Source organism: Macaca nemestrina, chromosome X (assembly GCF_043159975.1).
Source record: "Macaca nemestrina isolate mMacNem1 chromosome X, mMacNem.hap1, whole genome shotgun sequence".
NCBI lineage: Eukaryota > Metazoa > Chordata > Mammalia > Primates > Cercopithecidae > Macaca > Macaca nemestrina.
In genome coordinates, this window is record NC_092145.1 from 22979186 (window position 1) to 23000974 (window position 21789).

General features: G+C 40.6%; 1 protein-coding gene across 6 annotated transcripts in view; it reads left to right on the forward strand.

Annotated features, from left to right (window-relative positions):
* The window catches only part of LOC105481428 (heparan sulfate 6-O-sulfotransferase 2), a 356581-nt gene that overhangs the window by 269674 nt on the left and 65118 nt on the right, over positions 1-21789 (forward strand). For 4 of the 6 annotated variants that reach the window (XM_011741023.2, XM_024792755.2, XM_011741026.2 and 1 more), the window contains exon 3: positions 4955-4987. The exons of the other annotated variants lie outside the window; for them this stretch is intronic. In XM_011741023.2, coding sequence (XP_011739325.1) covers positions 4955-4987 — 33 coding nt within the window. The remainder of the gene's footprint in view (positions 1-4954; positions 4988-21789) is intronic. 6 annotated transcript variants of the gene reach the window in all.

The window sequence follows — 21789 nt, forward strand, 5'->3', positions numbered from 1 at the left end:
GCTGGTTCTTTTCGCAGGGGGACAAGATGGCTCAGCTACAGGGGACTGGGAGTTGTGTGGCAGGCCTGCCACAGACTCACTATGCCTCTAGACAATTCTCTGATTGGTCTTCCTCCCTAGGTGACAGTAATAATGCCTAAAACATATTGTATGATGACTGTGGACCTGACATTCTGCTACATGATTTACATGCACGATCACATCTAATCCTCCCAAGTACTTTAGGAACTACCCTTCTAGACGGAAACACATGGGCCTACCTACCCAGGTTGTTTGCTGTTGGTTTCTGCTCTGATAGAGCTGTCTTTTCTTCTGATTGGTCAGTTCTGATACCATATCTGTTGTTAAAGATGGTGAATGTCATCACCAGTATAGGCACTATACTTGTCCCCACTTTGTTTTTGCTGGTTGTGTTGTTTTGTTTTGTTGAGACAGAGTCTCATGCTGTCACCCAGGCTGCAGTGCAGTGGCATGATCTTGGCTCACTGCAACCTCCTCCTCCTGGGTTCAAGTGATTCTCCTGCCTCAGCCTCCTGAGTAGCTGGGAATACAGGCACCCTCCACCACGCCAGGCTAATTTTTGTATTTTTAGTAGAGACAGGGTTTCACCATGTTGGCCAGGCTGGTCTCGAACTCCTGACCTCAGGTAATCCACCTGCTCGGCCTCCCAAAGTGCTGGGATTACAGACATGAGCTACCATGCCCCGCCTTGTCCCCATTTTGTAGGTGAGGAAATCAGGGCTGAGAGATTAAGATGCCTTTGCAGTGTCATGCAGTTGGTAAGTGAAAGAGCCTTAGGACCAGAATCCAGTCTGTGTGACTACTGGACTTATTTCATGGTCCCACACCACCTCTCAGGACTGTGCATAAGCAAAAGGCTGAGGTCAAGCATTTTAACACTTTGCGAGTAAAAAAGACCGGTAGCTTGTTTTGCTTAGGGCCGTAAGAAACACCCAGGCCCTTTGCCTGGCTCCTCCCTTCACCTCCACCAGTTTGAGCAAGAGTCCTTAGCCTGGGACTTTGGGGGCACCACATCCCTTTCCATTTAGGGAAATAAAATTTAGCATGTATTAACATAAGGCATTTTTCACTAGGATATACCGTATTTGGCCTTCAGAGATCAAAAGAGGAAGGTGGCTTGAAATACAAAAGGAAGTGGTGGGTTTCTGGGCAGCCATAGAGTAGGTGAGACCAGAATGATGGTGGAAGGGCATCCTACTGGGAGAACGTGAAAATTCTAAAACATGTCAGCTCTTGGTGTGGCAGTTAAAGGGAGGGTGAGCATGCCGGTTCAGTGTCAGAAACCAGAGAGGTTGAATGGGCCATTTGCTTGGCAGCTCTGGAACAGTGGTAGGCAGTTATTTCTAATAGAGTGTACTATCTGCTGCAGATTTGCAATCTGACCCAAACAGTGTTGGTGTGGGTTTCTTAACAACTTCCTTCTCTCTAGCCGTTATATGGAAGTGTGTGGCTGTGGAGGTCTCTGCTAATGAACAGCCATCACCAATATCCCAGGCTCCCGGCAGATGAAGAATCTGCATGAGCAGAAAGAGAAATGTGGAGGGTGGTGGCGGTGCAAGAGGGTCAGTTGTTCATCAATTCGATTTCTCTTGTTTTTCTCAATTAAGTTTCCTTGTATAATTTTTCCATCATAAAGAATCTGCTACTCTATGTTTCAAATTAACAAAGCTGTTTCTCTGGACAGAATGATGTTCAGCTGCATTTAAATTTGGCCATTATTATTTTGGACATACTCTCATTTACTCATAAACTCTTTGAAGGCTGTGCTCTGGGCTCTATGAACTACTAATAACATGTTGTACTGAGGAAAAGACTAGGGATTTGTATACTTCTAAGTAACGTGGCACCCAAATTCAAGGGAAAGCTATTAGAGAATGAAAGAATATAGGAACTGGGGGAATTTTAGAAACCATCTTGTCAAGCTCCTTCATGTCATACAGCCCCCTGGGAGAGTGGAGAAGAGAATTTGCCCAAGATCAAATGAGTCATTGGTAAAACCTGGATTAAAAACCAGTGATCCTGATTCTCAGTCAAGGGCTCTTGGATTTTTACCTCATCCTGGTTTTTCCAGGTGTTAATTTGGATCCTTCATACAAAAGTGAATCGTTTCACTTTCATTTCTGAAGCCCTAAGCACCCATCCTGAGAATGTAAATGCCAAGCATAAGTGTCATGGTCTGAGGTTCCTGATTAGGATGAATCCACATCTGGAGTTTTTGGATTCCCAAGTCTCCCGCTATTCCCATTACTCCAGTGCTATATATGTGTTTCCTTCATTTTCATCTTTTGCCTTCCCTGCTGATGGGATGCTTAGGCAGTTGCCTAAGTACCATTTGAGTGACATTTAGCCATATCTTCTGGAACCTGGCTCAGAGGAAGGTTATTCCTATGGCTTTTTCTCCAGCCAGTGTCTGGGTAATGGGCATGATAACCGCAGTTCCTTTTGTCCATCCAGTGCTGCTGCTTTTCCAGGATATGGCTTGCTGAGGGCTGATGAATCCCATCTTAGAGTGTCAGCCAGGCCAGCTGCTACAGAACATGACAGCAATAAATGAGAAACACTTTGTTGGGATGTGGGACTACAGTATTATGAAACTGCCACTTAGAGGCTTCCTGTTTTTACAGTATTTCAAGGTGCAAGCACGTGGCATTCTCTGGGTAGCAAATGGCCCAACTGAAAAGAAACCTGATTTATAGCCTGTTGGGAGGGCTTTCCACAAGGAGAAATTATGAATTTATAATATCCCCTCCAATCCGAAAGTGAATTCTTTCTAATGCAAATGTTTAATCTGATGCCATCGAGTATGTTCTCCATACATAAACAAAGGCATAAATGAAACAGGGAGAAACTCTTTCCTAGAAGTGATAACATAGAGTACATTTCTGTAGAACCCTTTTCCAAGCAGATGGCCTAAAAATATTCCACAAGATGTAGTCAGGGATATTTGTCTGTTTTATTCACTACTGTATCCTCAGTATCTCTAACAATGGCTGGCACATAATCGATAATAAATATTTTTAATAAAACATCATGATTAAAGGGCATTTTTAAAGGATTTCATTTAAGAACCTTCCCAAAGAGAGTGAGTGTGTGTGTATATGCATAAAATGGGTTCTTAAAATTAATTCATTTTCTTCTAATTAGTATGTCTCTTTTGTTTTACCTTTTCCCTATGAACTTTGGCACACTTCCGATGACTGGCCACCCTTTTGATTGATGCACCTGTAACATCTTCACGGACTGTCAATACTCCACCTCTACCCACCTGGGCTCACAGGTAAGGCAATGAGCTTCCAAAAGTCTTCTCAGTGCAATCACTGGGCAAATTTTATTAGGCAGTCAAGAAGTTGACCTAGAAATAAAAAAAAAAATCTCAAGAGACAATAATAGTTCCTTGATTAAAGTTAAATTTGATCCCGTTCCCATATAAATCAATTATTTATACACTTAACATTATTTGAGAATTTCTATCAGTACAGTGAAATGAAAATTATGGCTTTGGAAACTGCTGCTTGCTTCACTTCGGAATTTTCTGATCCTAGGAATCAATATATGGCTTTATGTTTTCCTTTTAAAAATATATTCTTGTGTGTGTGTCTGTGTGTGTGTGTGTTTTGTCTTTTCATCCAAAGTTGTGTTATTTTTGTTCACAAGGCCAAGTGCTGTGGAAGGGATCATAGCCTCTCTTCACTGTGTAGGGACTCTAAATCATGGGATAGGTCAGTACATTGTAGATTACTTATTTCTTATGGCTGGAGTAGAAGACGAGCACATTGGGCTCTGGATGGTAAGTCCACTAATAGGAGTGCCTTGTCTAACAGATTTGATGTTAGGCCTCACCAAGTATATCGCTTTTGTTTCTCATGACATTCGCTTCCCCAGCAGTCTTAACAGCTCAGAAACAAGGAAAGGGGGCTTAACCACACCAGAGACTGATAATAAAAGAGCCATGTATTGCTTCTCAAATGATGATTCAAAGGCTCTGCTGCTAGCCATGCTATTAAAAAAGGCTCTCTTAACTCACTTTTAAGGCCTGCAGAACGTATTTGCTGTAAAGAAACATTTCTCCCAAGAAAATGCACAGGCTATATAGCCCACTTCGGGCATAAAAGAAGTGTTGCTACATTGTAAAATTCCTTGTTCTGGCATAATAATAATTAAAAAAGCTAACTGAGCCCATTTGAACCCTCAAATTAGCAACTGACCCGTGTATAACTTCACAGTCTCTGCCTGCTAATAATATCAGAAATTCAGCCAGTGGAATGAGTGTTTTGTGATCCTTAAGACATACATTATAAAAACAGCTAAGCATGTTTTTTGAATGGAGAAACACTGTTTACTTTGATGGATGTCTTGTGTTTGAGTGGAAGGGACTAGAGAGATGATTTATATATCACTTTACGTGTGCTTTGAATTTTCATCTTTTTAAAGAGCATGAGTAAAGTCTAATTGTTCTTTTATTTTCCTTTTGTTATTTGTGTTTCATATATTCCTGATAATATGAAAAATCCTTGCCAATTCCTCCTAGGACCTTTCAATCAGGCATTTCCATTTCGGTGATGCCACAGGGTTGGGTTTGGTTTGGGTTTTGCTTTATTGGCTTTTGTTTTTTTTACCTAGATTCCCATTGCTCTCTGTGAAGGAGAATGGAATTAGCATGAGCGAGTGGTAGATCCATCATTCCCAGCCCACAGCACTCCAGGGATCTGGCTCTCAGTGCAGCCTTGCCCCTTTTAGCCTTCTGATTGGGAATCTCCCATTACTTGAGAGGAGCCAGTGGGGAGCAAAGTGGAGAAGCCATCTATGAGCTGTTTCCCTGAGGTTTGGGAAGCTGGAGAAATATGCTATTAAAGCAAAATGGAAAACTTTTATTATTTTAACTCCTCTCCTACCAAGCTCTTGCTAGCGACTGGTTTTACTGTTCCTTTAACAGGTGGAGGATTTTTCAGATTCTAGATGCAGCAAGGTAAGTAACGATGTATTTTTAGTTTGACTGAACCAAGTAAGCTAGAATAAAGAGACTCTGCAGTTGCCTGTCAATTTAATTTCAGTACAACAAATAGTTAAGTTTTTGGCTTGGACAAATTCTTTCCAGGGCTCTTTTTTTTTTCGTTTAAAACAGCTGAAACTACCCTTGGAGTCTCAGTTCTGAAGGCCAACTTAGTGCAGAAGTGGGATGAACGTTCAGGGTGACCACCCCAGACAGGTTTGCAGTAGGTCATTAGCTCTTTTTCCTCTTTTTGCTGAAATAGGATGACATAGTACAGTGTGTTGTTAAGAAGACCCCAACCATTGGCAAAGTGTTCTTTACAGTGCTTCGGGCACATCTACCTGTCCCTAGGCTGGACTGTGATTTAGAGAACAAGTAGGTCAGCATTTCCTTGAAGGGAAATCAATTATTTGAAAATATCAGGGCTTTTAACGTATGTAAATATGTAGACTTGCATATTTACAAGTAATCCCATAGGCCAGGGGCCTTTATGACATGAACCCTGCAGGAGAGCAAATCTAATCAAATACAAGAAAGTTCCTCTCTGTGGGGAAGAGGGACGCTGAGAATGCTCCCGGATGATGCCCCTGCAGGCAACAAGTGTTGCTAAGAGCCGTACCATCATATTGCCACCAGAGCCGGAGAGGCTAGCAGGAACCATAAACCATTTTGGAAATGTGTGCTCTAGTCGCTTGGCACATTGTTTTCTAAGGTCATGATGCTCACCAATACTGTCTTTAGCTTTTTGTAGGCTTATTGGCTCCAGAAATATTTACTAGTGCCTCTGCTTTTTCTTAATACCCACCTACAATCCACCCTGTGCTCCCTGGCCAGATAGGTCAGCAAGAGCAAAGACTGTAGCTCTGGCATTTTTCCACAAGGACAGACTCCCATTAAAATAGACTACTTGAGCCATTTTGGGGATGCCTAGTTTAGCTTTTTGTAGCTGGGCTTCCATACTCCCATTAGGGCCTCAATGGATTTACTTGACAGCTGAGAATAGTAAATTTAGTGTTTAATTTTGTAGTCAGATTATAATTTATTGAGCTAAATAGTACAGACACACATAGACACCTAATCACACAGTATTAGTATGGGAGAACATTGAAATATCATCAATTGGGTGTGTCATGGAGGCAAAGTACCAAGTTCTGTTACTAATGAGGTGACTTTTATCAAGCACTAGCTCCACTCTGAGCCTTAATTTCCTCGCCTGTAAAATAAAGTGGAGTGGATGACCATTAAGACAATGGTCAATAACAAAGGGACTACTATCCCTATAATAGCTTTTATGGGGAAGTCTTGAGAATTTTGTTTTCTTTTTGCTTTAAAATTACTAGATGATAGCACCATCTCTTTAAAACAGTTTTGCTGTATAACAAAGCAAATCCTGACACACTTATTTTTATTATGGTGTTGATTAGTTGGACCAGAAATTATTGTCAGAGCAACTAATACCTGGCCTTAATGAGAGAAAAAAAGAGGAGTGCAGGTGGTGAGATAGGAAAGAAACGGTTTTGGTAAATATCAATGGGGCCCTTTTTGAATTTTGGTGAGCTGAATGATGTATGAAAACTATTTGCAAGGCTAGCATATTTTTCAACCGCTAGTAAAATAATAAAACAAGCAATATTTTTAGTAATCCCCATCGTATATGCATTTTCATAAATGTACAAGATTATGATGATCTCTGCCTCATAATTAACAATTTGCCTAAGTACTTGCTATTTTTTAGTTGTCTGAATAGATTTTTGTAATCCAGAGAAAGAAGGGAACAATCAGTGGAAGCCATCCCAAATGCCTAGTATTATTGCTACACACATGCACAATTAACAGCGATACTAATTGCTTCAGACCAGAACCTCATTTGTTTTTCTAAGGACAGCAAAAACATTAATAGCCAGAGTGCCTGTCAATCTCTCTCTCTTTTTCCTATAGCCAGTTGTATCATAGGGTCTGCAGTTGACTGTAAGCAAATTATTTGGTTGGATTTTCAGTGTATCATCTTGTAATGGAGTTTCCAAGTTTCTGTTGCAGTTAGCAATCAATGCCTTGAACAGCCAGACTTATTTTTATAATATTTTAACAATAGACTTCTATAAATTTAATGAATAAAAGGATGCCGACATGCCAATCAGTTCTGCTGCTGCATTTACATTCTACTACATATTGCATATCTTTAAAATTATTGGCATTAGACCTGCATACAAGAATCATAGAAAGTCCAGGCTGGAGGGAAGCTTTAAGATCATCCTGTCACACTCCCACTCCCTCCTTTTTCAGATGAGTATGATTGTCAGTAATTTGAATCTTGATAACAACCACCAAATCAATGATGCCACACTTTTTTTTTGTACCTTTCAAACGTTGAGAACTATTATAGTAAGTTTGAATGATAACTGGTTGTTTCGGAATCATATTGCTTCAACTTATTTTCAAAACAACTGAATCAGAATTTTAAAAATATGCCCTCATAAGGCTTACCTAAACATAGCCATAATGTTGATGGTATATGTGTGAAAGCAGATGTTCTATGCAGAGCACCTGGCAATGAGACACTCAACCAATATCAGCTCTCTTTCCTTCATGCATAGATTACCTAATTAATATTGCCATAGTGGAAACATTACATCAATGACTGACAGTCTGGGCATTTAGAGTCAAACTGACCTCAGGTCCAATCCTGGCACTGCTACTTTCCAACTGTGTGACCTTGGGTAATTTAGTTCATCTCTGTTGGCTTCAGGTAGTTTTCTCACATGTGAAATGTAGCCACTATATAGGCTTGCTTTGAGGATTAAAATTAGATCTTGCATATCAAGTGCTTAGCACTGTTCCTGGCACATAGTCAACAGTTGATAATGGTGGTTATTACCATTATTGTTTGGCATACCCAGTGGCAGCCTCACTCAATAGTATATTTAATCTTACGGTGATTTGGGGTACTTACACGTACACCTGTACACATGCATATTTGGGCACACAAGTTCATAAGATTTGCATCAGAAAGACTGCTTTCTCAAAGGTTACCTGTGACCACCATGTTTCACAATTCAATGACCTCTTCCCAGGCCTCAGTCTTCTTGACCTCTTTGGAGATTCTAGCACTTTTGCACATATTCTCTTGCTTGAAAGGGTTCATAATCTATCTTGATGTCTTCTCTACATTCATTAGGCTTCCTTTGTTGGGATCTCTTTTCCATATGTACACACACACGCATGCCCACATCTTCTCCCTCCCCCCTGCCCCTTTAAGTAGAGCAATTCCCAAGGTCCTGTCATTGATCTGCTTCTCTTCTGTTGCTATATTTTCTCCCTGGGTAATTTCATCTCCTCACATAGCTTCACCTTTAACCCCTACACTAATGATTCCCAAATTGACCTCTCCAACCCTTAATTCATTCCGGAGCTCCAGGCTAACTCCAATTTCCAGTTGCCTGCTGAGAATCTCCAGGGCAGGATGTCCTAGGAGACTGAAAGCGTAGTCTGGCTTTTGTCATCCTTCTCAGGAATGCAGATGGAGGAATCTAGCTTCAGAGGTATTAAGGATTGAAAACAAGGCACAAGTGTGGAGCATCAGTCTGAGCAGAAGTAAAAGTGGTCTAAGTTAGTAAAGTGCTTCAAACTGAGCTTTCCAGGGGAGGCATAACAGATAAACTGTGAATTTCTGTTATTATGCACTGGAGATGTCAATTGGCAGTTGGAACTTTAAAAGGTTTATATTTTCTAGGGATAAGGGAACAGCTTTCCAAGATGAAAATTGAGTTCAGTTTTTAGGTGCTGGAAGATTGGCATGTTTGGAAGAAATGTTAATTAAAATCATCTTTCTTTTCTTTTTCTTTTTCTTTTTTTTTTTTTTTTTTTGAAGCGGGGTTTTTTTCGCTCTTGTTACCCAGACTGGAGTTCAATGGCGTGATCTCAGTTCACTGCAACCTCCGCCTCCTGGATTCAAGCAATTCTCCTGCCTCAGCCTCCCAGGTAGCTGGGATTACAGGCATGTGCCACCACACCTGGCTAATTTTGTATTTTTAGTAGAGACAGAGTTTCACTATGTTGGTCAGGCTGGTCTTGGACTCCTGACCTCAGGTGGTCCACCCACCTTGGCCTCCCAAAGTGCTGGGATTACCGGCGTGAGCCACCATGCTTGGCCAAAATCATCTTTCTTTGGACACTTATTATGGTTAACCTTGTTTCAGTGTTTTGTTTAAGAAATGCACATGCCAAGGGGAAAGATGATATACTCAGCTTGAATGATGAACAGGTGGGAATTTTGTGAGAGCAAATGTGTGCATAGACACATACACATATGCTGGGTCAGGTGTGCCTGAGATTTTTTAATGTATGCAAGTAATTCTATCAGTGGTAGATAGATTTTTTTTCTTTCATTCATTCTGCAAATATTTACAGAACATGCCAAGCTCTCTGTGGAGCAACACAGCTGTGAATATAGAACATATAGAGGCTCTGTCCTTAAGTGTCTAATACATTTTTCTTTTGTTATATGCAGGTACATTGACAATTTAATTTAGTTTAGAAATATCTGCAACATGTCACAAATTGTTCAATGGCCATAATCTTGCTGACAATCTTAATGACCAAAGAGGAACTTAAGGGAAATAAGACAGTGCTAAAGTGGGGAAGGAATGTACATAAATCTGAATTAGAAATTGATTACTTCCTTTAAATTTAGTAAATATTGAATTGCTTTGGGGTTTTACATTTCAAGTTGGCTTGCCAGTGTTTCAGGCCAGGGTAAGAATGATTATGTCTAACCCTAAAACTTAATTAGAGTAAAGGAATAGACAAGTCTTGGTTAATGTGTATACTATTGTCAGGAGAATTAGTTGTAAATGTTATTTCTACAGAAACTGTAGGCTTAGAGCTGATATCTTTAGCACAGAGGACAAGAATGGTCCTATTTTCTACCTTCTCAAAATGCAGTACAGTCACTCCTGTTTGAACTACTACCATATGGCATATTTGAAGACCATTTTGTCCTCCAAGTGGGAATTATCTGCTTGTGAGTTCCTTGCCTTCATGGTTGCACACCATTCTCCCCTTCAGAAATTTGGCATGGCCTTTGTCTGTAAGTCTCAATTCCAGGTGTTCTTGGTCCCAGCTGTCAGTTTCAAAGTCCTCCTTATGGTCACTCTCAGGTCCAAAGGATCCCTCATTGCATCAGTAAACCAAGAGATCTACTTGGATGCCCAGAGCTCCCGTCAGAGCTATGTAGATGGCAGCCACCCTCTGTTCCACTATGCTAGCTTCTCCTTCAGATCTCTCATGGCACAAAACCTCTCATTATAATGATGTGCATATTGACCAGTGCTTTTATTTTTTTTTGCCTTGCATGAGTTAGAGACATTCTCTTATTCTCACTGGAGGTAAGAATGATAGAAAGATCGTTGAATTTAGAGTCTCGAATGCCTTTATTCTCATGGTTTTCATCAATCATAATATAACTTCTCTTTCCTTTCTTAGATTTATTCATTCAATACATATCTATTGAGCACTTACTATGATCCAGGCACTGTTCTAGACATGGGGGACAATACAACAGACAAAGTCCCTGCTCTTGTGTTTCTTAAAGTGTGTGTGTGTGTGTGTGTGTGTGTGTGTGTGTGTTGGAGGGAAATTGAAAACAAACAAGTATACAAGTAAATGAACAAGATTATCATAGAGAGTGGTAAGTGCCATGAAGAAATCAAAAACATTGGACAGAGAATGATCAGACAGTTGGAGAGTGATCAGAGAAGGCCTTCCTGAGGAGGTGAATTTTGCTCTTTGCTTTTGTTGGTTTTGTACAGACTTCAATTACGCTTTGGGTCCTTTGGTTTCCTCCATTTCATGATATCCTGGACTCGGTATGCTTTCCCATTTTGTTGCTTCTTGCCACTCTACTTTGAGGACCACCTCCCTTCAACTAGTCCTGAGGAGTAAGCCAACGTAGCCTCCTGTCAAATTTCTGTTCCACACTTTTCTTGTCGTAGTCAGTATTAGAATTCAGCATGTTCACTATCTTCCCTGTTATAGAATATACATGGATGCTAATCCTTTAGGGATATTTTACTTGATTACTAAGTGCATTTTTGTTACTCAAGGCAAACTACCTGTTGAAAGAAAACTGCAAGCATTAAAAGTTAGTAAGCATTTGGCTTTGCCTATTTCTGTAAAGGGAAAAGCCGTTGTTAAAATTAGTGTTCAAAGTTAAATAGATGACCTTGTAGGTTCTCTTTAGTTTGAAAGTAGTACAATTAGTTGTTTTCAGAGACAGAGCCAAAATCTCTTTTCAATATGCTGTTTAATTTTGTAAAGTGGATATGCAGGAACATTTTCCAATGTATCAAAATTGCTTAGATTAAGCATACATTTTCCGGCAAAAGCCAGCTTTACAATTCTTGTAAATGTCACAAGAACTTAAAACATTGTGTCTTGTTTTAACCTCTGCCAGCTAGAGCAGCAATTCAGCACAGCAAATTCAACTGTCAATTTCTTAAATATGAATATCTGAAAGTTCATTGTCTTTTCAGCTTGACCATGGGGAATCTTCAAAAAACTAAAAAGCCAAACACCACTAAAATGTTTGGTGGTTTCAAAATGATATGGCATAGGTGTTGCTTGCTAGTGCGTTAGGTGCCAAGAAAAGCATGTTAACTCTTAGAAGGCCATTTGGATTCTTCCAGCCATCATTTTGTTGTCTTCCTCAGCACCTAGTTAAAGCCCCAGGTAGGAACTGAGGTAGGAGTTAGAAAGTTTACCTTCCCTACCTCCTCCCACACCTCCTGTCCTGTCCCATTGAGCTTTGTGGGAGAAGATGGGGAAGCAGGTGGGGTGGGTTTGGAGAAGGTGCACCAGAATGTTGCCAATATCCCAAGTACCATTACATCTCCCTTCTTTAAAACTTCTCTGTTGTCACTTACTATTCCACTTACTACTCAGACACTTGACTGTTCTAAATGCAACAATCAACTCCATGACTAGATTTTAGGAAAGCAGTTTTTTAAAAATCCAGAGAAAAGCTGAGTATGATTCTGTGGTAAAGGAATCTGTGGGAGAAGAGGAACCAAGAGGATTTGGAAACTTCTAGAAATGCAACTCTGATTTACAGTCGCAGAGTTTCTTGACATAGAAAAATAGTGGGGCATAGAGAAAGAAGTGAGGAAGGCATACAGCACAGCGAGTCCTTATATGATTTTAGTTGAAAAGGCAGTTATTTTCTGCAGGTGAGAAAATAGATGCACATCAAGACAATGACTTATCTAAGTACATGCAGCTAATTAGTGGCAGATGCAAGAGAAGAACGCAAGTCAACTGAATCCTATCCAGTATCTTGATTTTTAATTAACTAAACTCGCTGATTTTTTGGCTTGCTTTTGCTGTTTAATTCTTAGCGCTACATTTGTTGCCAGCACTTGTAATTCATTATGCTCAAATAACTTTATCAACAAAGGTGGACAAAATCCCTTAGAAACAGGTAAAAGGAATTTTGTTTTGGAGGGGTTGGGGCCAACTGACAGATAGTACAGGATTGCATAGAGGTGAGAGTGGTTGGATTGGAAATAAAGACTAAAACTCAAGATTTAGCTTAAAATAAAATGAAGAAAGAGAGGATTGTGGCTATAGACTGGGGATCCATATTTCAAGGTACACATCATCTCTTTAATGCTCATTCTTAATGACAGCTGTAGCCCATTCTGAAGATTGAAATGTCTTTTGTTTAGCGTTCTCAGTACTTTGGGTCTTTTTCCAGGCATATTTGTGGCCTTCTCCTTGTCTTTCTATTTTGCTATTCTGTATGGTTTTTCATCTGCAATGTTTTCCATTAGTTTGGTCTCACTGTCTTGACCAGGGCACTCATGGCACAACTACACACACACACACACACACACACACACACACACACACACACACACACACACGCATATATGTAATCTTATGTGCACATAAAATAGAGAACACTATTTAACAAGTTAGAAACTATTAGATTATTTTTGTTCCTCTTTCAGAATTGAAAGATTTCCTCTTGACAAATGGCTCTTCTCCAAAATCTTAAAATTGCACCTCGGAAAAAAATAATGGTCACTGTGCTACCATGAAGCTTCCTGTCCCTTCACTTTCATTGGCTTACTATCCAATGGGCTCCATTGATTTTCCAGACAGCTCTCAACCTTGCCTCATCAGCCAGACACTAGAATTACAAGGGAGCTTCATCAAGATCTTGTGTGGTTTCAAAAAACTTCCACTTTTCTAATTTGGGCAATGGGTATGGTACAAACCATCTGTAAATGGCATTTGGTGGTGCATTGGTCTTTCTTCTCATGGCTTCTACAATTCTAACTTGATTTCTGCTCACCACAGGGCACAGTTTGCCTTCTCTTCACTGGGAGCACTTATTCATTTGTCAGGAGACCTAAAAGAAGGCTGCTGTGTACAGTGGTGGAATGTCAGAGTCATCCTAAACTGGCAAAAATAGGTCTTTAATGGCCTTTACTGATTGTTTCTATATTGACATATAAATCCACATGAGGCTATGTGAGGAGACTGTGCATAGTCTTTCTCCCGTTTTTTTCATATGAATTGATTTGGCAATGTCATAGATGATGCATGAGGCGAAGTGTTTCTTAAGCTCACTTCTGCTTGTTTGCATGAAAAGGAATAAAAGCTACAGGGAAGAAATGAACATTGTGTGATGCCTTAAGCAGGAGCCATTTTCTGACTCACACCTTTTAGACGATAACCCACTTTCTGAACCTGTGCAGGGGAGAGTGGTCACTGTGATATTCTTTTGCTGGAAAAACCTCTCCTAATTAATGGAGGTTTTCTGAAATTCATAAAAGATGAAATATAGAGTCTCAAAAAATGAATTCGTTGTAATTATAAATGCTTGCATGTTATATGAGAAAATGAAATGGGATAAGAGCTTTTTGATGAAGATTCTCTGAAAACAACACAATGTTTTATTGTTGAAGAGCCATGTGATTTAATACTCAATGATCATGAAATCGCATGTAAAGCATTCCACCAGGAGAGTCCAGAAAGCCTCATTTATTCCTCTCTGTATGAGCAGATTCAGTGTCTCCTTTACAATGCTATCAAAATATGTATAAATAAAACAACTTTCTTGGGGCCGATTTTAAATTTAACCCACAGGAACTGCAATGTAACATGAGTACCTGAATATTTCCCTATTTGGAGTCAAAGTGGGATAACTGGGGTCGGGGTGGGGGAGAGGCCCCTAGCTTTCTGTCCTACAACAATCTCAAGCACAGGATCTCTGCTTTCCCCTTCTCATGCAGGAGGTATTTTATGTCTTGGCAATGGGTACTTTTGTTCCCTGCTTTTCATGGCCTACAATCATAGGTCAGTTAATTGGCTCTGGGTCATTCTGGGGCTGAGGTAAAACAGGTAGTGTCCTTCAATAGATTTGGAGAAACTGGAGGGGGCTCTTAACTTGGTGATTATCCAGTAATGTGATTGAAAATGTACTACTATATTAGTTAATTTGATCATTACAGATATACTTATTGAGCTCCTACCATAATTCAGCACTATTCTTAATTCTAGAGATATGACAATTGAATAAGACAAGTATTGTTCCTGCTCCCAGGGAGCTTATATTCTGGTGGCAGATATAGATAATTTGGAGGAAGCAAGTCAACAAAACATGTCCATATTGTGATGAATGTTATGAAGGAATTAAGTGGAGTGCTAGATGGGGGATGTGTAGCCTTTGGAATAACCTCATTGTGGGGGCAAACTTATCCTTTGTGGATATATTTGATTTTTGGAAACATCAAAAATGATATGGAGCCAGGTCTTATAAACATATAATGGAAGATCAAAATGATTGATAATGGTTTTGCCCCCAAATGAGGGTATATATGTAATTACTGTAATATTTCATTTTTTTACTATACTTTAAGTTCTAAGGTATACTGTAATATTTCCAAGTGTCAGTAAAAATATATACTACACTGACTAGTGATAAGCATGCCCATGTTTTTAAAGGCAGTTGAAAGGGCTCCAGTAATGGGTGTTGTCCTTTGTAAGCATTTAGGCATCTGTAGCTACCAACAGCCAACAGCACTGTCTCCATTTCTCTGCCTATCCTCAATTTTAGTCAACCCTTGCCATCATTGGCAAATGAATTTTAGCTGTTATGTTGGTACATAAAATAAACATTCAGAGACATTCCAAACTATGTAGTATAGCAGTAACATGTGAAATTTGATTGTGACAGCTTGTAATGTAGTTCTTTCATTTCATTAGTCCAAATAAAGTGGAGTTTCATTTATGCTATTTTGTATCAAGTAAATCTGTAGAATGCTAATATACCACTTCGATGAGATACAATCAATTTGAGTCTAGGAAAAGCAAGAATGTTATAAGCGAGAATGTCAAGATGAAGATGAACAGACAAAGGAAGCCATGATAGGAGAATTGAGGACCCCTTGTGTGCTCCTTCTTGTACTAACTTGAGTGGTATCTATCATGTCCCTTTAGTGATCGTTCTAGACATGTCCCCATTAAGGGATATCTAATAGAGATGGTTTTGTAAACTGAGAAGAAGTCAATGATAGCCATTTAATTATATTTTTAGTGTGATGTTAGTTGCCTGTTTTGAGAAGCATTGATAGAACCATGGGTGTTTACTTGAGCAACTACTCTGCCGGGCACTGGGAGTACAGAGGTGAATCAGAGAGAGATCCTGCCTTTATGGAACTCACACTGAATTTGGGAGATAGAACTAACCGTTGTGGTAGAATATGGTGCATACTAATATATATAAAGGTAGATACTTGATACTTTAAGGAGTCTGCTCTAGGTTGAGTTGTTGGGTCAGAAACTACTAAGGGAATTATTCTACGGTTTGCTATAGCTAGTGATGGGGCAGGTATGTTCATTTCTTCACCTCATACAAATATCTTTGGACTCTTGGCATGATTCACATGCATACACTTTCAATCTATCTGCCAGTTTTAAAGGCAGGTAGAATGGTGAGGTCTAGTTTCAAAACAAGTAGCTTTTATAGGTAATATTCTGTGGTTTCTTCTTGAATGTAGAACCAGACTGATTCAGAATAACTCTCACGTGACCTGTTGTGAAGAACCGGCCTTAATTTTTCCTTCTCTTTTTTTCTTTTTGCAACACCAGCTCCATTTCTAGTAGCAAATCTGAGCCAAAAGCACAGATTCACTGACTGTTTGCATAAGACACTAAATAGGCACTGAACAGAGGATTAATGTAGCCCTATCTTCTGGGAGCTTATAATCTAAAACAGACAACAAACTGGAAAGAATATCCAACACACCTGATATGCTCATTTCCCTTCTCATATAAATGCAAAGAAAACAGAAAGTGGCAAGTCACATTCTACAGGATTGGGAAAATCCCCTAGAGAGTATTCTCTTTTCGTGACTTTTCAAGTTAAAAGGTGTTTTGTATATGACATGTAATAGATTACAGTGTTATTTGATGAAAATGCAAGCAATATTCTTCCTTTCTTTTTTACTATCAATAAGTTACATTGGAAGGTATGGATCAAATTAAAAGTGAATTCTTGATTTGCCATGGGGAAATATGTGCAGTATTTTAAATACTCTAAGGTAAGGATCAACTTGTGGGAAAAAGAAGTATCATAAAAATTAATTTAAGAAACTAGCCTTGAGATATTTCCTAATAATCCCACAGGGGAAAGCAACATCTGTGTCGTAATAAAGGCGCTTAGTGTGACCTTTTTGCAAAAGGGAATATTACCGAAACATGACCAACGTTTGGAGCTGAGGTAGTGCAGTAAAATAATGGGAGTCTACTAAATATTTTTAAGGATATGTTCATTTGTAAGAAAGTAGTGAAACAGTAGGACATCTGCCAAACCAAGGTTAATTTCCCAAAGCTCGTGTGTTTGTGAGAGACCCAGAGAGAGGCACAGGAATAGAAATGCAGAGATAAAGAGACACAGAGAGAGAAAGTAGCAAGAGGCTGAGCCAAAGGTGGACAGAGACCAAGAACTGAAAATCAGCCACCCTACTGATTACCTTCCAACTCTATCATGAAATTCACTAAGAGACCTTGGTCAGGTCACTGCTCTCTGGGCCTTGGTTTCTTCATGTGTAAGATGAAGGGATGGACTAGAATGTGACTCTATAGAACTTACCAACTCCTTGGTTCTACTCTTAGCTGCTAGGTAAATGAAAAGGCAGTCAGGTGGGTAGGTAAAAATATACACGGGCAGGCATGGAGACAGACAGACTGGCCACATACATGCATACACAAGTTTCACAAAAATAGAACAAAGCCCAAATCGTGGTAGACCAGTGAACTGTGAATCACAGAGAGCAGCAGCCAGATCCACAAAATCATCTCATCGCTTTTGATATTGCCATGGCGAAAACTTGGCAGATTTCCTTTTACCTGGCACTGACCCAGCTTCCTTGGGGCCGGCGTTCAGACCTTTTCTGACTGGCTTGGCCGACCCTTTCCTCCACCGACTCAGAGAAGTAGTTATGTCAGGATCTGCAAATGACCTCTGATGCCCAAATGGAAGAAGAACTCAGCCTACTCTTCTAACTCTTAACACTTGAGGATGAAAAAGCTCACATAACCTACCATGCACATTCTTGTCCAATTTTCTGTCTGGATATCTGGTTGTAATGTTCTATGGATAATTTTAAGCACACTGTATTCACCAGGCTTTCAAAGGTAACCACTTTTAAACTTCTGTGAGTCTTGTTTGCAGGGGCATGGAAATGAAGAGAATAATTAGTACTTGTCAAGCGCCCAGCCAGCGAATGACTTTAGTAAGGTGCTAACAATGCACTCAAATGAGTGCAGCAAAATGATGGGGACTTACAGGTGGATTTTAGTATCTGGTTTATTTCACTTTCATTGGTTTTTGCAAGAAGTAATATAGTGTGATTTTTCTTACTTTGACTGTTTATAACTTATCAGCCTTCCCCAAAATAATACCCCAAGAGTTTAGCCTGAGGGCACATGAGCCGATAGTAGGTACCCCTCTGGGAAAATCTGATTAAGCATTTGTTTCTCAAGAAACTCCTTTGGTGTCTGGAATACCATTTTGAATACATCTAGAGCTTCACATTTTGATGCTCCTACATTTTATAAGAATCTATGAAAAGCAACTCCATCAAAATTGTGTTTCCTTAGTGAAAGATAGTGCATTAGGATAACAATCTGTATTGCACCCATTACCATAGTACTTTCTTAAGAGGCTTTTGCCATCACTGGAAGCCTTACTCTTCCAGGACAGGTGAGCCCCGAGAACACAGGCTAGGGTGGGCATGATGTGTGAGGATGAAGAGGCCAGGCTGGCTGCAGTCAAGCTTGCTCTTATACCAAGTGGCGGATGGGTTTGGTTGAGTCATGTAGCTAGTGGGAGAGGATGCTGAAAGACACGAGAGAGGCTTGGCTTCCACATGTATCTCCAGCCCCACCTCGTCCTTGGGGTCCAGACTCCTGCAACTCACGCACCGCTCCTGTCTCTACTGGGAGGTTTAGTTGGGATCTCGAACTTCACCTGCCCCCCAACAAACTCCTGACATTTCCCCAGAACGTGGTCCTCTCCCAGTCTTCCCCACCTCAGTAAGTGGCAACTCTGCCCTTACCAGTTGCTCAGGGGAAAATCTTCAAGGTATCTTTCACGCATCTTTTTCTCCTCCAGGCCATATCTAATCCACTAGCAAATTCTGTCTACTTCATCTGCATAATACATCTGGAATCTGACCGCCTCTTGCCACCATCACCTCTGTCATCCTAGTCCAAGCTGCCATAATTTCTTACATGGGCTTCTGTAGAAGCCTACTAGCTGGCTCTCCTGCTTCCTCTATTGGGCCCCCACAGTCCTGTCTAACCACAGTGATAACCCTTTTAAAATGTTAATTGAGATGTTGTCATTCCTCTTTTCCCAGCCCAGCAGTGGCTCCCCATCTCCTTCAGCAACCAACACTGCAAGGTCCTGCATAGTGTGGCCCATGTTCCATCTCTGACTTTATATTTTATTACCCTGCCTCAGGCCCATTTCTTTTCAATCACACCAGTCTTCTCGCTTTATGTTAAATATACCAGGCCTCTTGTTGCCTCAGGGCCTTTGTATTTGCTCCTCTTTCTACCTGGAATGCTCTTCCCCTAGATATCTGCAGGGCTGGATCCTTATGTTCATTCCAGTCTTTCTTGAAATGTCATAGGAAAAGGATTGCCAAGGAGTCCAATTCTTAAAAAGAAGTCACTGGTCTTGGCCAGCAGGAAGTCACTGATGACTTTTTAGAGGGCAGCTGCAGTCAAGTGGTAGAAGACGAGCCACGTTGTTTTTGAATCATCTGTATCCCTTACCGGGCTGTGCACTGCTAGAGTCTGGTGCTGTTGTCTCATTCATTCTTGTCTCTCTAGTACCCTTCAGAGTGCCTGGCACCAGTAGGCACTCAGTGTTTGTGAAATGAGGGCACGAGTCTTATTTTCAAACAATTGGTTATGTTAAAACACGTTAAATTGCTGAATGTTTGTGATTGCTTTCTCAGTTTTTCTCAGGGAATATGTTTGAAAAACAAAATCTGTGCATGTATTATATACCCATTTCCTGAGTATTGACAGGTGACATGGTGCTGTACATGTGATTTAGAGGTTTTCAGTGCACACAGGTTGTGGGGGAGGCTGAGACCATCCTTAGTGTCTTAGGGAGATAAGAAAGTTCAATCTCTGCTTGTGTATTAACTAGCTCACTTCCCTTTTAAAATCCCCTTTCTAGACACTGGAAGGGCTATTTAAATTCAAAAGCTATCCTTGGGTTCAAGCAAAATCTTAATGACTTTAGGGACAGATATTTAACAGGTGGTTTAGATAGTCAACACTCGGCTGGTGTTGACAAACCACATTGAACCACATTGAACATGGGGTTCCCTAATAATTTTAACTGAGCTCAACCTTCATCTCCTTTATCACCTCTCCTTTATTTAACTGTCTGCTGGAGTTCAAAACACCACTGTAGGAATGACTTTTCTTCTTCTATCTTGCTCCCCCTTCCAGGCTGTGCCCTCTGAGATTTTTCCCTAGACACCAGTTAGAGAAGGTTGGCCTTCCCTGAAACTCTTTATTCCCAGATCCTTTTGACACCACTAGTAAATCCTGCTTTCTTTGCTGTCTGAGAATTGTATGAAAGTCACTTCTGCAGCATTGGTCTCTACACCAGTGGCTGGGAAGCCATGGCAGGACTCTGATCCCATTTCTAGTATTGCTCTTAAACCAGCTCTGCCTGCAAAGGTCAGAGTTTTAGACTTCAAGCCCTCTATTTTCTGAAAGTGATTGTGGCTTGTAGACTATTACCTGGGTCAGTCCACAGGGTCTGCTCTGCCTGCCCTGATATCTACCGTGTTCATCATGTGAGACATTTACCTATGTGGGAGGGAAAACGGTATCACGAGTGTGGCCAAGAATAGGTAGCGATTTCTACCAGGAGTGGAGGAGGTCATTTCATACTCCTACAAAAGAGGATTTTTCTGTTACCCCCCCCTCTGCTATAAATAAAACACACACTTAACAGTTATATGCCATCCAGGCTCATTCAACAAACATTTACCGAGCGCCACGCAGCCTGAGTGTAAAGGAGTTGGGGGAAATAGGGACATGAGACATGGTCCACATACCCTCAAAAAGCCCGCAATCCACAGAAGGTGGAAATAGTGAGAAAGGTACAGACAGAGCTTATGAATCAGTGCGATATAATCAGGTCTGAGCAGAGTGGAGCCAAGAAGAAGCAATCTGTTTTTGCCTGAGGCTGTAGAGAAGACTATTCAACAGGAAAGGTAGCTGTGGGTTTTCAAAGAGAAACTGGACTTTGTGGAGAGGAGAAGATGGGGAAGTGCTATCCTGTTAGAGAAAGTGGCTTTGTAAAGGCCTAGAGGCAAGGACCAGCATGGGGAATCTGGGAAAGGTTGTGGTGTGGCATTTAGAAAATATGTAAGGCGAGGTTCCATCTCGGAGGGTATTGCAAGCCATGCTGAGACATAGACCTGATTAGGTAGGCAATAAGGAGCTGCCTACGGTTGTCAAGCAGGGGAAGGAGGAAATAGCTGTTTCTTCCAAAGATAATAGTAGCTTAATTGTGGAGCACAGAAGGGAGCGGGTTGGCACTGTGATGGATAAGTACCATACTCTCACCATCACCGCACTGACCACACTGACCAAACAACTCTTAGTGTGAAAGGGGGGAAGTGATATTCCTAAGGGCTGTGTCACCTGGGTGGAAGAGCTGCAGTTGCATCACTTGTCCTGATCATTGTTAAACTGAGCGTGGGCTGGGAGCTCCTTGTTCCTAGGCAAAAGTCCTCAGTAGGAGACTGTTTGTAATCATGCCTAAAATTACTTCATTATTGGAACCAGTGTTTGATTTGTGATTAAGAACTGGATGAAAAAATCAAGTAATCAGCCATTGAAATTGTAACCATAAATTGTTCTATAAACAACTAACTTCCCCTGCCTCCCGGACTTCAAGCAACAAACTTGAAAACAGATACTTTTCCTGTTGTTTTTTCACCTCATGGGTTTTAGCCAGTGCTTTTGAGCCTTGCAGAAGTCAGAGGGTAACACCTGCCAGCCACAGTGCCCCTTTGTCCCTCACATATGGATCACTCATGATGCTGTGCCTTGTCAGACTAAGACAAGATACCCAAGGAGTGTGGAACTGTTAAAAATATGCAACTTATTAAGATTTGTCTAGTGAGGGTAAAGAGGTTTATTTTTAACACAACTGGGGAGAAACTGCCTGG